The sequence below is a fragment of the Zonotrichia leucophrys genome, chromosome 15 (assembly GCF_028769735.1).
Source record: "Zonotrichia leucophrys gambelii isolate GWCS_2022_RI chromosome 15, RI_Zleu_2.0, whole genome shotgun sequence".
NCBI lineage: Eukaryota > Metazoa > Chordata > Aves > Passeriformes > Passerellidae > Zonotrichia > Zonotrichia leucophrys.
In genome coordinates this window covers 3,835,758-3,848,817 of record NC_088185.1, presented here as the reverse complement: position 1 = coordinate 3,848,817, position 13,060 = coordinate 3,835,758, and the positions used below count along the sequence as shown (strand labels likewise).

Below are 13,060 nucleotides of genomic sequence, written 5' to 3'. Positions count from 1 at the left end.
AGGGGGGGCCTGGCAGCCACCTGCCTGCCGCGGTGCCCCCGGCTGGAGCAGCATCCCCACGGGATGCTGATGGACGGAGCTCCGGGCTCCGTTATCCCTCCGTGGGACGGCCCGGGGGGCGGCACAGGAAAGGAGGCCCCTGGGGAAGCAGCTTTGTTGCTTCCTCACGCTGGGTTGTGATCCAGGCCAGCGTTCCCAGCTCCCGGCGTCACACCCTCTCCCAGCTGTTGCCTCGCCGAGCATCGCGGGCGCTGCCAAGAAAACCTTTGGTGATGGATGCAGCTCCCGCCCCGCTGCCTTAAAAGCGGCGGGGAGCGGCACCGGGCCTGTGTCTGTCCCGGCACGCCGGGATCCGCCTGGGAATGGGATCCCGCTGGCACCCAGGGCACCCCCAGCTCGTCCTGCCCAGCCTGGAGCAGTGGGACAGCGTTGGCACCGCACGAGGTATCGGGAAATGTCACTTGGTGGGGACACCGGGGAGCACAAGGGACGGGATGGGGTGACAGAGCGCTGGGGCACATCCAGCCTGTGCCAGGTCCGTGTTTCTCATGGTTTTTATAATTTTTTGCTGCATTTCCCACTGTCCTGAGGCAGCTCCTCGGCACCTGAGCACCCACCACAGGTGCCACAAGTGTGGAATATCCCGGAGCTGCCACCCCATGCTGGTTGTCCTGGGAGAAAGGGACACGGGGGAGCCGGTCACGAGTCCCCAGCCCGGTTCCACACTGGGATTGGCACATCCCTGCCCGGTTCACACTTCTGGGGCTTCTCCTTTCCCCGGAGCAGCCCCACGAACCGGCACATCAGCATTTTTTCAGCCCTGATTCAGCTCGGGGATGTTGCGACACGGAGTTGTGCAAAGCTGGCAGTGCCTCCGATTCCTCTTTCGGGGCTCTCACGGGAGCTGCTCCGCGTGGGACGGGGTCAATGTCCCCACCTCGGGCTCCCTCCCACCTGCCGCCACTCCCTGCTGGCATCACCCCCTGTCCCCTGCTCACACGGGGGTGGTGCTTTTCCAGTTTTCAGCTGGGATTTGTCCCCTGGAAAACTCGTTGGGGATCTTGGTGACACAGAGCAGGTGGGGGCTCTGGTGGAAGAGCCAGCGCGGTGCAGCTTTTGCTCCAGGTGTTTTGTATCTCACTCTGGATGAGCTGTCCTGGCTCAGGGCAGGGATTTGTGTCCAGGGATTTGTGTCCATCCAGGCTCAGCTTGCTCAGGATCACTGGCAATTCCCAGCTCCTGAGGTCAGGATGGCTGGGGACAGCCCTTGGCTGTCTCTTTGGGGTTACAAACCAGGCCAGGTTTGCTGATTTCCTCCCTGGGAATGCACTGTGGGATGGGCAGGACCTGATGAGCAGCTTCTCTTCTTCCCTGCACCCCAGGAATGGCTTTGGGCTCCCTCTCTCCTGTGTGAGTGAGGCCAGGAGCATCCCAGGAGCAGGGCATGGATTTGGGGAGCAGCATGAGGGACAGCCAGGGTGGAGGAGCCCGAGAGGACCCTCTGGGGACACCCAAACCCTTCCCAAAGGCTCCCAGGAGATTCCCGAGCCCCTGTGGGCAGCCGTGGTGGACGGGACATGTCACTACTGCCACATCCCCTTCTGTGTCCAGCCCAACTCTGCAAACCCAACATCCTCCCCCAGAGCTTCCCCCTTCCCCCTGCAGCTCTGCTGAGGCCAGCAGCTGCTTCATTCCACGGGCTGCGTTTATTTTCCTCATCCTCCCATCCCATGTGCTTCTCCTCGGGATGAGAAATCTCGGCAATATCCGTGTCAGCTCCAGCTGGATGCCAAAGCCACCAGCCCAGGGTGGTTCCCATGCCAGCCCCAACGGGGCTGTAGGAGAAGCAGAGATGTCTGATCCAGCCTCTAAATGCTGAAAATTCCCTTGGGATTTATCCAGCTCAGGTAAACACCTCTGGGTTTATATTTATTTGTTAATTTGTGTTTTTTAATAAGGATTTGGGAGGAAGGGTTTGCAGCCAGTTGAGGTTTTTTGCTGCCCTGTTGTTACACAGTGGGTTTGGGATCCCCACTGTCCGTCACTCCAAACCCCCTAATTTTCCCTAAAATCCCAACCTCTTTTGGAAGCTGGGCTTTGCAGCCTGCAGGGTGGGAAAGCAGCGCAGAAGGGAGAGGAGCTGGCAGAGGATTTGGGGGGGTTGGTGCCCTGACAGTGTGGCAGTGTCCCCTGCCTGGGCACAGGGAGAACAGGGTGGCTTTTCTTTGAACGCTGATCAGCATTCAGCTGGGGACACAGAGCACAGCTGGGAGGATGCTCCCATGGATCCAGGGTGACTTCCTCGCTCAGGGGGGGCTGAGCCTGCTGTCCCCAGCCATGCCACATCCCCTCAGGGGTCACGTCCCTCCTGCAAGAAAAAATTTCTGTTTTCTTGGGTTTCTTTCCCTTCGTATTCCCCAAATCCAGAGCGATGTCCCCAAGGTTTTGTCCCCTGACCAAGCCCAAGCCATGGATGGGGACAGCATCACTGCACTGCTGGGATGTAGCAGGGAGGATGCTCTGGAAAAGGGAGGTTTTATTGTCTTTTTATTGCCTGAGAAGTGCCAGGAGAAAACCTTGGATTATTAGAGGAGAGCAGAGGAGATGAAAGAGCTTTCATTATCTTTGAAGCCAAGTCACTTTAGGCAGCTCAGAAGTACAAACTGCCCTTTTTCAAGGGAATCTTTGCCTGTGTAGGTGCAAACGCCCAAAATTTTCCCCTTTAATCCTCAAACCTTTCCAAGAACAGAAGGGATGGAGCAAAAGGCCGGGACTTTACAAACAGGGTGGCTCTTCCAACACTTGGTGCCAGCGAAGGCTGGGTTCCTCTGCCAGAGTTTCACCCTGGGAGGGGCTTTCCTGACCCAAATTTTGAGGTTAAACCCCCTTTTTCTGACAGGATTGGGGCGCTTTCCCCATTTGGGTGACCCCACACTGTGGCCAGGAGGATCTGTGGGATCCATCCCATCCTGTCCTGCTCAGCCTGGCTGCCTGTGCCCAGATAAACACTGACTCATGTTTTTCTGTCCCACCCTGGGCACAGCAGCTTTTTTAAGGCTGCCTTTTCCAGCCATTCCCTTTTCCCTGCGCCGTTCACACGGGCGTGGTGCAGCCTCAGGGATGCAGGGACAGCCTGGGGATGCCCGAGGCTGCTGGACAGGGGGGTCCCAGATCCAGGATGGAGAACTGGGATGTGTCTGAGTGGATGCAGGTAGGGATTAAGCTTCCCACTGCCCTCTGTGCCTCAGTTTCCCCCTTAGCTGTGCCTCCTCCCTTTGCTCTGGGGGTCTCCAGGTGCTGGGGGAGGTTTGGGAGAATTTCCAGCCTGGATCCTCAGCCTGCTGCTGCTGCTGCTCCCATGGCATCCCACATCCCTGTGCCCTTCCCAGCCTGCTGGAGTGGGACAGAGGGGTCAGGGGGATGGCAGGGCTGGAATCACAGCCAGGAGCAGCTTTTGGGCAGGCTAGAGCTCAGAGTTTGGAGTTGTAAACTCCCTTTTGATGGGCTGGTGGTTGATTTACACCCAGGAATGGGGGCTTCATCCCGGGTATCCCAGTGGGGAGTGGGATGCTGGGCAGCCTCATCCCTGTGGCATCTGTTGCCATTTTGGCAGCAATCACCTGCTAAAATAGAGGGGAATTGGAGCTGGGTACCCAGAGCTGCTTTGCCATTTGGTGCCTTGCTCCATGAGATTCCTGGGAACAGGATCCCTGCAGGGATGTCCCTCCTGTGTAACCCTGGGCTGGAAACATGTGGGGGTTGATGGGGTGGCTTTGGGTGCCAGCTTGGAATGGGGTTTCCATCCACTTTTCCTGGAGCATGGGATGCCATGGAATTCTCAGGGATGCTGGGATCCAGCCAGAGCTGTGAACCCCCATGGAATTGGGACCAGCACCTGCCACATGTCCCCAGGGACATCCCTGTCCCCCAGGAACATCCCTGCCCCTCAGGGACACCCAGGACTGTGGCAGGGCTCGGTGGGGGCCGGTGCCAGCAGCTCCAGGGGGATGTGGAGATCCCGTTTTGCCCCCAGCCCTTCCCACAGCCGAGCTCCGAACATCTGCCGGCAATTCCCCTCTCCGAGGGAGCTGTGCCGGAGCTGCCCGCGCCTCCCACGCCCGCAGGAAGCGGGTTTGGGGTTTGGGGTGCGCTGAGAGCTCGGAAACCTCAGTGGGAAGAGGAGAGGGAAGCGCTCCAAGGAAGGAAAGGCAAAGGCAGAGCAGCTGCCGGGGAGGAGGCGGCAGCAGCGCGGGCACGGACCCGGCTGATGCCGGGGGATTTGTTTGTCCGTGATGGGGACAGGAATTTTCTAGAAGGGACAAACACCCACCCAAGGGCTCCCCCAGTTCCCCCAGAGCCAGCCCTGGCAGGTCCCAGCCCGGATTCATTTCATGATATCCATCAAAGCGTGATGCGCTTTGACGGCTCAGGCAGGACCTGATGTACTCAAAAAGCTGCTCTGCTGGTTTGATTTGATTTAATTTGATTTCATTTGATTTGATTAGGTTCTATCAGCTCTCCTCAACCTGCCCCGCTAAAAGCCGGGCCCGGAGGGCAGCAGGCGGTGCTGGCAGCCTGCCCATCCCTATAAATCCTGGAGCAGGGATCCGGCACCGCCCTGCCCGCCGGGATGCGCTGCCCGAGCATCCCCTGCCCTCCCCGCGTCCCATCCCGCCGCCTTTCCCCGCTCACATCCGTCCCCCGCCCGCCTGCCTTGGCCGGGGCAGAGAGTTTTTTCGCCCAGAAAAAGCTGGATTTGAACATTTTCTGCTGTTCTCTCGGTTTCCTGTTGCCTTCCCAAGAACAACATCCCTGACCTCATCCTCCCCCGGTATGCGCCGGGATGCTGCCGGTGCTCCAGCCGCCCCGTCGGGAATCCCACCCGGCCTTCCCTGGGTACCAAGGCAAACACAGCTGCGGGAATGACGGAGAAAAGGCTATTTTGGGTAAACCCTCTGCTCCTTTTTGTTGAGGTAGGAGGACAAGGATGAATAGATTGAAGGGAGAGCAGTGGTTTTGGCTTGAGCAGGGAATTTTCAGCCCGGAGAGGAGCGATGAAACACTCTTAGTGTTATGTGGCTTTTTTATTTTTTATTTTTTTAAATTTCCTCCCAGACTTTGGAGTTTTTTTGCTGTGAGAAATGAGGAGGTTTCAGGCAGCTGCCCCTGATATTCTCCATTTTTGGGAGGATTTTGGAGAGGCAGGTGAGAGTTTGCTGGGTGATTTTCCAGCAGGTCTGGGCTCCTGGTGCCCATCTGGAATGTTCATGGTGGGATTGTCCTGCTGCTGCTGTGGAGTTTGGGATTGCTCCTCATGAGCCCTGGAAACAAACCCATCCTCTGCCAAATCCCACGGGGAAGCAGAGTCCTGGTTGTTCCCATTGCTCTCTGCCATCCTCACCCCAGCTGGGAGCAGAGACCAATCCCTGCCCAACCTGGCAGGGCAAAATTAACAGAGAATTCAGGTAAATAATCCAATAAAATCAGCTTTGGAATGAGCTGAAAATCATCAGGGCCAGCAATTAAAACTAAAGGGAGGATTTTGCATTAAAAACATGGGAGCGGACACAGTGGGAAGAGGAGTGGGAATTTCTCCCCCCGTCCCTCTGGAGCAGGGGCTGAATGTGGGGTAACAGTGAGGGGTGGGAGTGCTTCACTTGCCCCATGGATGACACACTGGAAAAGGTGAAAAGGGGGCTGTGGAGCAAGTCCAGGGAGCTTTGGGGTTCTTGGGATGGGATGGGATTGGGATATGATGCAATGGGGTGTGGTGCAATGGGAGGCAGTGAAGTGGGATGGGATATGAGGCAATGGGGTGGGGTGGGATGGACGTGGGGTTCTGGTCTCCCCCACCTTTCTGGAGCTCAGCCTTTGGGAAGGGGATGACCTGAAATCCCTGTTCCATAAAGCAACCCTCATCAATCACCGTTAACATCTCTGGGAGAGTCAGTTCTGCTGATTCTGTTCCTTCCACCGGATCATCGCCTTCAATTCATCTCTGTGGCCATCGAGCTTTTCCTGGGACGAGGCCTCTCCCCAGCTCCGGCCCATTCCCAGACTTTGCACTCAAATCTAATTTATTCTGCCTGCTTATCGTGCCCAGGAGCTGGGCCAGGGGGAGGTGACAGGGTGGGATTTCACCCCTGGCTGGGGACTCTGCAGCAGCAATGGCAGGAAGGAACAGCAGGAAAAGCCCAGGGAGGAACAATAGCCTCCAGCACAAACACCATGGGAATTTCAAAGCAGGGCTGGTGGGAGGGTGAGGCTCGGGGACCTTCGGGGTGAAATTCCTCGGGAACAGGGAGGGTCCTTGGGCGTCCCCACGTCCCTCCTGTGAGGACACGTCCGGGTGGGATGCTCTGGGCTTCTTGTCAGCCTTTGGGGATTTTGGTTATAACCCCCCTGGCCCAGATAGGAGGTTTTATATCCTGGATTCTCACAGGGGAGAGGTTGAACCCCCTCAAATCCAAGCTCTGGAGCCTGGAGTCTGACAATGGCAAATGATGCTGCTGGTTTACCACAATTAACATATTTAAACATACAGGGCATCAATTGAATTGGGAAAACAACCCCGTGGGAATCCAGGATATAAGATAGACAATGTCCTCCTCATTTATACCTTGAATTAATTATTATTTAATTTATTATTTATATATTTCTATTGTTTATATATTTATATATTATTTAATTATTAGTAACTCGTGGTTAACTGGTTCTCTGTGTGCACCTGAGGCTGCTGCTCATGTTGGGTCCTTGGCCAGCACAGTCCCCCGAGGGAGGCTGCACAGGGTTAATTATTGCCACACCCTGATTTGGTTTCCTCCTTTAACCCCACATCCGGAGGTGAGTGGCCTTTCTTTGATCCTGGCTTTAATCTTACAGCTCATGCCCTAGGCCGGTGTGGAGGGAGCTGCTGCTGTGCCCTGGGACACTGAAGTGTCACCTGTCCCCCATCCCGACAGAGAGGAGAGAGGTGAGAGGGTGCCTGGTGTCACTGGGGTGTGTGGGGAGCCTTCCTTCGGGTTTTCAGTCCATAAAAAAAAATAGAGGAGCCATAATATGTTGCAGATTGGAAAGTCAGAGCTGTTGATGAGCTGTTAATGAGCATTATCCCGGTTTTCCCTCTGGAAGTAGGCGGGCAATCAACGTTTTCTGCAGGATGAGGCTGCAGCCACATCCTGGTGGAGCTGAGGGGCTGAATCACGTCCTGATGTCTCACGGATGGGGGTGGGAATCAGGGAGGAGCTGCGGGAGCATCTTGTTCGGGACCAGTGGGGTTCCATGGGATCTCCCATTGCTGCGTTTGTCCCTTCTCTCCCTGTCCCCAATTCCCACACGTGTTGGGGACCATTGTCCCTCCTGCTCCCCTCACTGTGATTAACACCGAGTGTTTGCCCAGCAGGGGCAGATCCCTGGCTGCAGATCCCAGCATCCCAGCTCCCCAGGATCACACGGATCAGCTGCCATTCCCAGGGACGATGGCGCTTCCCAACCTGTCCGATTACCTGGACGGCCTCAACAATAACTACAGCGACTACCCCGACTACACCTACGAGGACACGGGCAGCGTGTGGGCAGACCCGGCCCACGACCCCAAGGACATCACCAGGATCCTGTCCGTCATCATCTACACCGTGTCCTGCGTGCTGGGCATCCTGGGCAACGGCCTCGTCATCGCCATCATCACCCTCAAGATGAAGAAGTCGGTGAACGCCGTCTGGTTCCTCAATCTGGCCGTGGCCGACTTCCTCTTCAACATCTTCCTGCCCATCAACATCGCCTACACGGCCATGAGCTACCACTGGATCTTCGGCACGGTCATGTGCAAGCTCAACTCCTTCCTCCTCATCCTCAACATGTACACCAGCGTCCTGCTGCTCACCACCATCAGCTTCGACCGCTACGTGTCCGTGGTGTTCCCGGTGTGGTCGCAGAACCACCGCTCCACCAACCTGGCCTACGGGGTCTGCGTGGTCATCTGGACCCTGGGCATCGTCATGAGCTGCCCCTCGCTCGTCTTCCGGGACACGGCACAGACCAGGAGCTCCGTGATTTGCTTCAGCAACTTCTCCCTCTCCAGGAATAAATCCTACGAAGGGCTGGCTCTGGTGAGGCACCGCACGGTGAACATCACCAGGTTCCTGGCCGGCTACATCCTCCCCATCACCATCATCACCTTCTGCTACGTCGCCATCGTCCTCAACCTGCGCCGCAACCGCCTGGCCAAGTCCAAGAAGCCCTTCAAGATCATTGTCACCATCATTGTCACCTTCTTCCTGTGCTGGAGCCCCTACCACCTGCTGAACCTGCTGGAGACGGTGCCCGGTGCAGTGCCCTGGTCTGTGTTTGAGATCTTCATCCCGCTCACCACGGCTCTGGCAGCCTCCAACAGCTGCATGAACCCCGTCCTCTACGTCTTCATGGGCCAGGACTTCAAGAAGTTCAAGGTGACCCTCCTTTCCAGGCTGGTGAACGCCCTCAGCGAGGAGACAGGACACTCCAGCATCGTGCACAGGAGCTTCTCCAAGGTCTCCTCCATGACTGAGAAAGAGACAACGGTTGTGTAAACTCAGCCTGCAGGATGGACAGAATCTCCTGGTGATGGCACTCTGATGGTGACCAGCCCTGGTGTTGTCAAACATTGTTCTGCACTGCCCATTTTTGACTGGTGTTGCTGCCTGGGGGCTGGCAGGGGATGGAGACGCCTAAGGGATGGAGAAGACACAACCACCCTTGATCTGGGATTGCAAAAATCCTTCTGCCAAACTAAACACATTTTTGGGCATTCCCTTCCAAACTGTGCAGTGCCTGACCCAGGAAGGGCTTTCCTGGTGTTTCCAGAGTGGGGTGCAGGATATCAGGAAGGCATCTCCTGTGCCATGGCCAAATTGGTGACACTCGGTCCCGTGTCTGTGTGTGGCTCCTCATGGGAAATTCCTGAGGTATTTTGGTACCAGAACAAGGTCTTTGTGACTTTTTTTGGGAAGTGTCCTTAGGAGGGGTTGGAATATCCCACCTCAAAGAACTGGGAAGTCTCAAATGTCTTCTAAGTGACCCAGACCCAGGGCCACCTTCCAGTGTGGGGATTGGGCTCATGCCCAGGGTCACCAGCATGGAAAACTGGGAGAAGAAAGAGGGAAAGGTCAATTTGAAATGTGTTTTTAACCCTCCTTTTGATGGGCACATTCCACACGGTACATCCTGCAGGAGAGGTGGGCGCTTGGGACCAGGAGCAGGCCCATGAGCTGGGAATGAGCTTCTGGGGAGGACCTGCTGTTCCCTCATGCACATCTTGGGATACCCTGGGAATCTCCTGGGAGACTCTGCTGCCACACACCGATCTCTGCAGTGAAGGATGAGCCACCACTTCAATCCAGTTTCACACCCAGTTAATTTTGGAGCTCCTTCTCCATTAGAGCTCCTTCACCACAGCCCTGGTGTCGCCCTCATTCATGTGTCACTCCCTGGAGCTGGAATTAGGCAGCCCTCAGTAGCCCTTGGGGACATTTCAGGAGGTCCCTCAGGGAGATTTGTGCAGGTTTTGGTAGTTGAGAATCTGCTCCCAAGTGCCCACAGGGGCCAAAATATTTATTTATAGCTTTCCTTGGAAATCAGAAAATGGAAAATAAAATGGAGAGACATCTCCCAGGAAAAGGCAGGGAGCTATTTCCAGGCAGCAGATCCTGAAATCCTGCAGCAGGAGTGGGATTTCAGGATGCCAGGATTTCAGGATGTCAGGATTTCAGGATTTTGGGATTTCAAGATGTCAGGATTTCAGGTTTTCAGGATTTCAGGATCTCAGGATTTCAGATGGATTATCCAGCATCCTCTCCGCCCTGGCACTCCTCACTGCTCCACCTTGATCTCATCACCTCCTCCCTGTGATGGGACACTCAGCACCTGGATTGTCCCTGTGTCTCCTGGGGCTGGGATGCACCCACTTCCCTAGGGAGCACTGCCAAGCCCAGGGCTACTCCCAGCCCCGATGCACAGAGATTTTTCCCCCCAAATCCATGTTGGATCCATACCCATGGAATATGTGTTGCATGAGGAGACTGCAGGGCATCTCTGGTGGTGGGAGGAGGCTCCTCTTGCTCATTTTCCCCAGTATTTAATTAATATTGCTGGAATGTTGCCAGGATCCTATTAGGAGTGGGATGGGACAGATGGACACCCAGGGACAGACAGAATTTGCAGAGGATCTGTTTAGGGAGCAGTGGGAATGGGATGTACCCAGAGCCAGCAGCTTCTGTGGCTTTTTGGGCTCAGGGTTTGGAGGAGGCCTGGATGTGGGAACAGTGGGATGAAGCCTCAAGGACTGGATGCCATCCCACAGCCCCTCAGGCTGGTGCTGGGATGTTCATAATGGATTCAGGATGCTCCTCACTAATTCTGGTGTCTGTTTTTTCCAAGCCCATCTGTTATTGCTCCAAACAGCTTTCCAAAAAAAAAAAAAAAATTAAAATAAATTAAAAAAGCAGTGCCTTGGTACTTACCCTGGGGTTAAATCATCCTTGTAATGGCAGCTTGGCAATCCCAAGTTTCCCAAATATTTGGATGCATCTTTGTAGCTGTTTTGCTTATTTAATAAAACCTCTGTTTTCCAGACAAATACCTCGATGTGTGGAGTGGGAAGGATCCCAGGGTTTTTCGCTGAGAAATCCCTTCCCTGTGTGTATTCCTGAGCCCTGGGGTCCAATTTGGAATTGTGGAAAGAGGGATGGGACTTGAGGGGCTGAGGTGGGATCTGAACCTCTTGGGTGGGCTTTGGGAGAGCTCCCATGGATGATCCAAGTGCTCCACCCCAACATCCATCCGGACACCAGAGCTGCTGCTCTGTCCCCTCCTCTTCCTGATTCTCCTCATCCTGACAGTGTTTGGGAAGAAAAGGGAAAAATCCACTGAGTTTTTTTCCTGCTGGACCCTGTTAGCTTTGAATTCAGCTCCCCAGGGAATATCAGTGATTTCTGTTCCTGTGTCACCCACTGAGACAGGCAGCAAACAGCTCACCCAGGCAGCATTTAAAAAGCACATTTTTATATGTCTATAAAATAGAAGCAGGGAAAAAAAAAATAACATTCCTCAGAAAACTTCAGCCTCCTCAGCCAGGTTTTTTTCTTCCCTTTTTGGCAGAGTGGCAGAGAAATGCAGCTCAGTATTGCCCCAGTTCCTCTGATATTCCCAAAATACTGCAGGAGCCGCAGCTCTGGAATCTCCCAGGGTGCTGAGGATGGATCCTGTCAGCATTCCTCGGGTTTTTTGCAGTGCTGGATGTTTTGTTCATGGAGGGGAGGGGGCTGCACTCCCCTAGAGCGTTGGGAAGCTGCGATATAATAAATTAAAGATCCTTGGATGCATCCAGGTGACCCCAATCCCACCCCTGTGCTGCTCAGCTGGAGACATCCTTAGCTGTTAATTAACAAAGTCCTCTTGATTAACGGCAGCAGGAGGTTAATGACCAGGGGCAGCTCCAGGGGAACGTGCACAAACTGGAATCAGCATCCAGGGAAAGGCTGGGGGGGAGCTGCAGCTCCAGGGCTGGTGGTACCGGGATCTGCTGCTCTTTTTGGGGCAGATCGGTGAAATTGGGGTGCAGCTGGATTCAGCACCACCACCACCCCATGAAATCCGGAATTAGGGAAGTTGTGAGGATTTTAGGGTCAGTCAAGGGTCATGGTAAAGAACAGCAGGTTTTGGAGCTGGGGCACAAATCCCCCATCCCAGAATCCCCATCCCCAGCCTTGGAGCACCAACCCTTGTCCAGGACCTTTATCCCAAACCCTGGGACCCCCAACCTTCAGGCCAGGACCCCCATCCACATCCCTGTGATTCTCAGACCAGAATCCCCAGCCCACACCCTCAGTCCCCACCTCCCAAATCCTATTCCAGCCATCCTCCCTCTCCCTGCTCCATTTCCCCATTGTCCTGTGGGGTTCAGCATCCCCAGATCCCAGAGACGGGAGCTGTGGCAGGACTGCTCCTCGCCCAGCACATCCCAAACCTGCCCCATTCCCTTTGCTGCTCCCCTGGATTTACCCAAACCCCAGGCTGGGTCTCGTTTTCTGGGTGAAATTACCCTGGAATAAAACAAACCCTGCTCCTGTGGAACGTGTTACCATCCTTAATGACAGCTCTTTTTCACTTGGTTGTCACGGCCCTAAAATAAAGCTGTGCTTTCCCTCTCCCATAAATCACTGCCTTTATTCCGAACTGGAATGAAATTTAAAATTAAGGAAAAAAAATAAAGGACTAAACGTGTTCCCCTCTCCCTTTGCTGGGAGCCAGGCAGGTTGGAGCCAGGTTTAAATTATCCCTGCTGTGTTCAGGCACATTGTCAGCTGTAAATTTTAGGGGAAACAGCCAAGCTGATACATAAACCTGTTGGTTTTGTCAGGGATGGAGGTGGCTGCTCTCAGATTTATGGCCCATCTCCCCATTCTGGGGTTTTTGTGGAAGTTCTGCTGCTGAGGGGTGTGGGGGAGGATAGCCCTTATTTTTTATTTTTTTTTTTTAACACAGCTCTATGGGATTTCATTTGAGAAGAAGAGGAATTCCTTCTCTCTGAGCTCCCCAGCATTGTTTGCATCACATTGGGGCATTCCTGGATTTAGGGGATTTAGGAATTCCTGGATTCAGGAGGATCCAAAGGAGCATCCATTCCCTTTGCCAGGAAGGGATCCCAAACCCTCCATCACCACAACATCCAGGGAGCACAAACCCCACCCGGAATTGGGGGAAATGCGGGAGTTTTTGGTGCAGACGCCGTTGCCACGGCAACAGCCGAGAAACCCCTGCATCCCTGAAGGCAGGAACGCTGCAGCAGCACCGGGAGGCAGGAAAACGCTCCCGGGGATGCGAGATTTGCCAAAAAGAGATGATTTTTCCAGCAGGAATCCAGGGAGGAGGGGAGGGCACGGTCCTTCCAGCGGGGCAGGGCGGGCTGTGCCCACCCAGGGATGCTCAGACTGAGTCAAGAGGAAAAATTTCGGCTTTTCAGCTTTTCAAATCCTCATGGAAAGGATGAGTGCTGCCTCCCCCAGGCAGCCGGGCGGGCTCGTAA

General features: G+C 54.8%; 1 protein-coding gene across 8 annotated transcripts; it reads left to right on the top strand.

The window, feature by feature from the left end:
* On the top strand, positions 1–10,606 carry CMKLR1 (chemerin chemokine-like receptor 1). Of its 8 annotated transcripts, none has more exons than XM_064726981.1 (3): positions 1–444; positions 6,883–6,973; positions 7,400–10,606. In XM_064726981.1, the coding sequence occupies exon 3, from the start codon at positions 7,479–7,481 to the stop codon at positions 8,565–8,567; it is 1,089 nt and encodes a 362-aa protein (XP_064583051.1). In that variant the 5' UTR covers positions 1–444; positions 6,883–6,973; positions 7,400–7,478; the 3' UTR covers positions 8,568–10,606. The 8 variants fall into 8 exon arrangements, with proteins under 8 accessions (XP_064583051.1, XP_064583048.1, XP_064583055.1 ...); XM_064726978.1 differs by having other exon boundaries at positions 2–444; positions 7,403–10,606; XM_064726985.1 differs by lacking the exon at positions 1–444 and adding an exon at positions 1,532–1,907.
* The last annotated feature ends 2,454 nt before the right edge of the window (positions 10,607–13,060 follow it).

Excerpts from the sequence above, each read along its gene's own strand:
- CMKLR1 (XM_064726981.1), top strand. The coding sequence starts at position 7,479 with ATGGCGCTTCCCAACCTGTCCGATTACCTGGACGGCCTCAACAATAAC.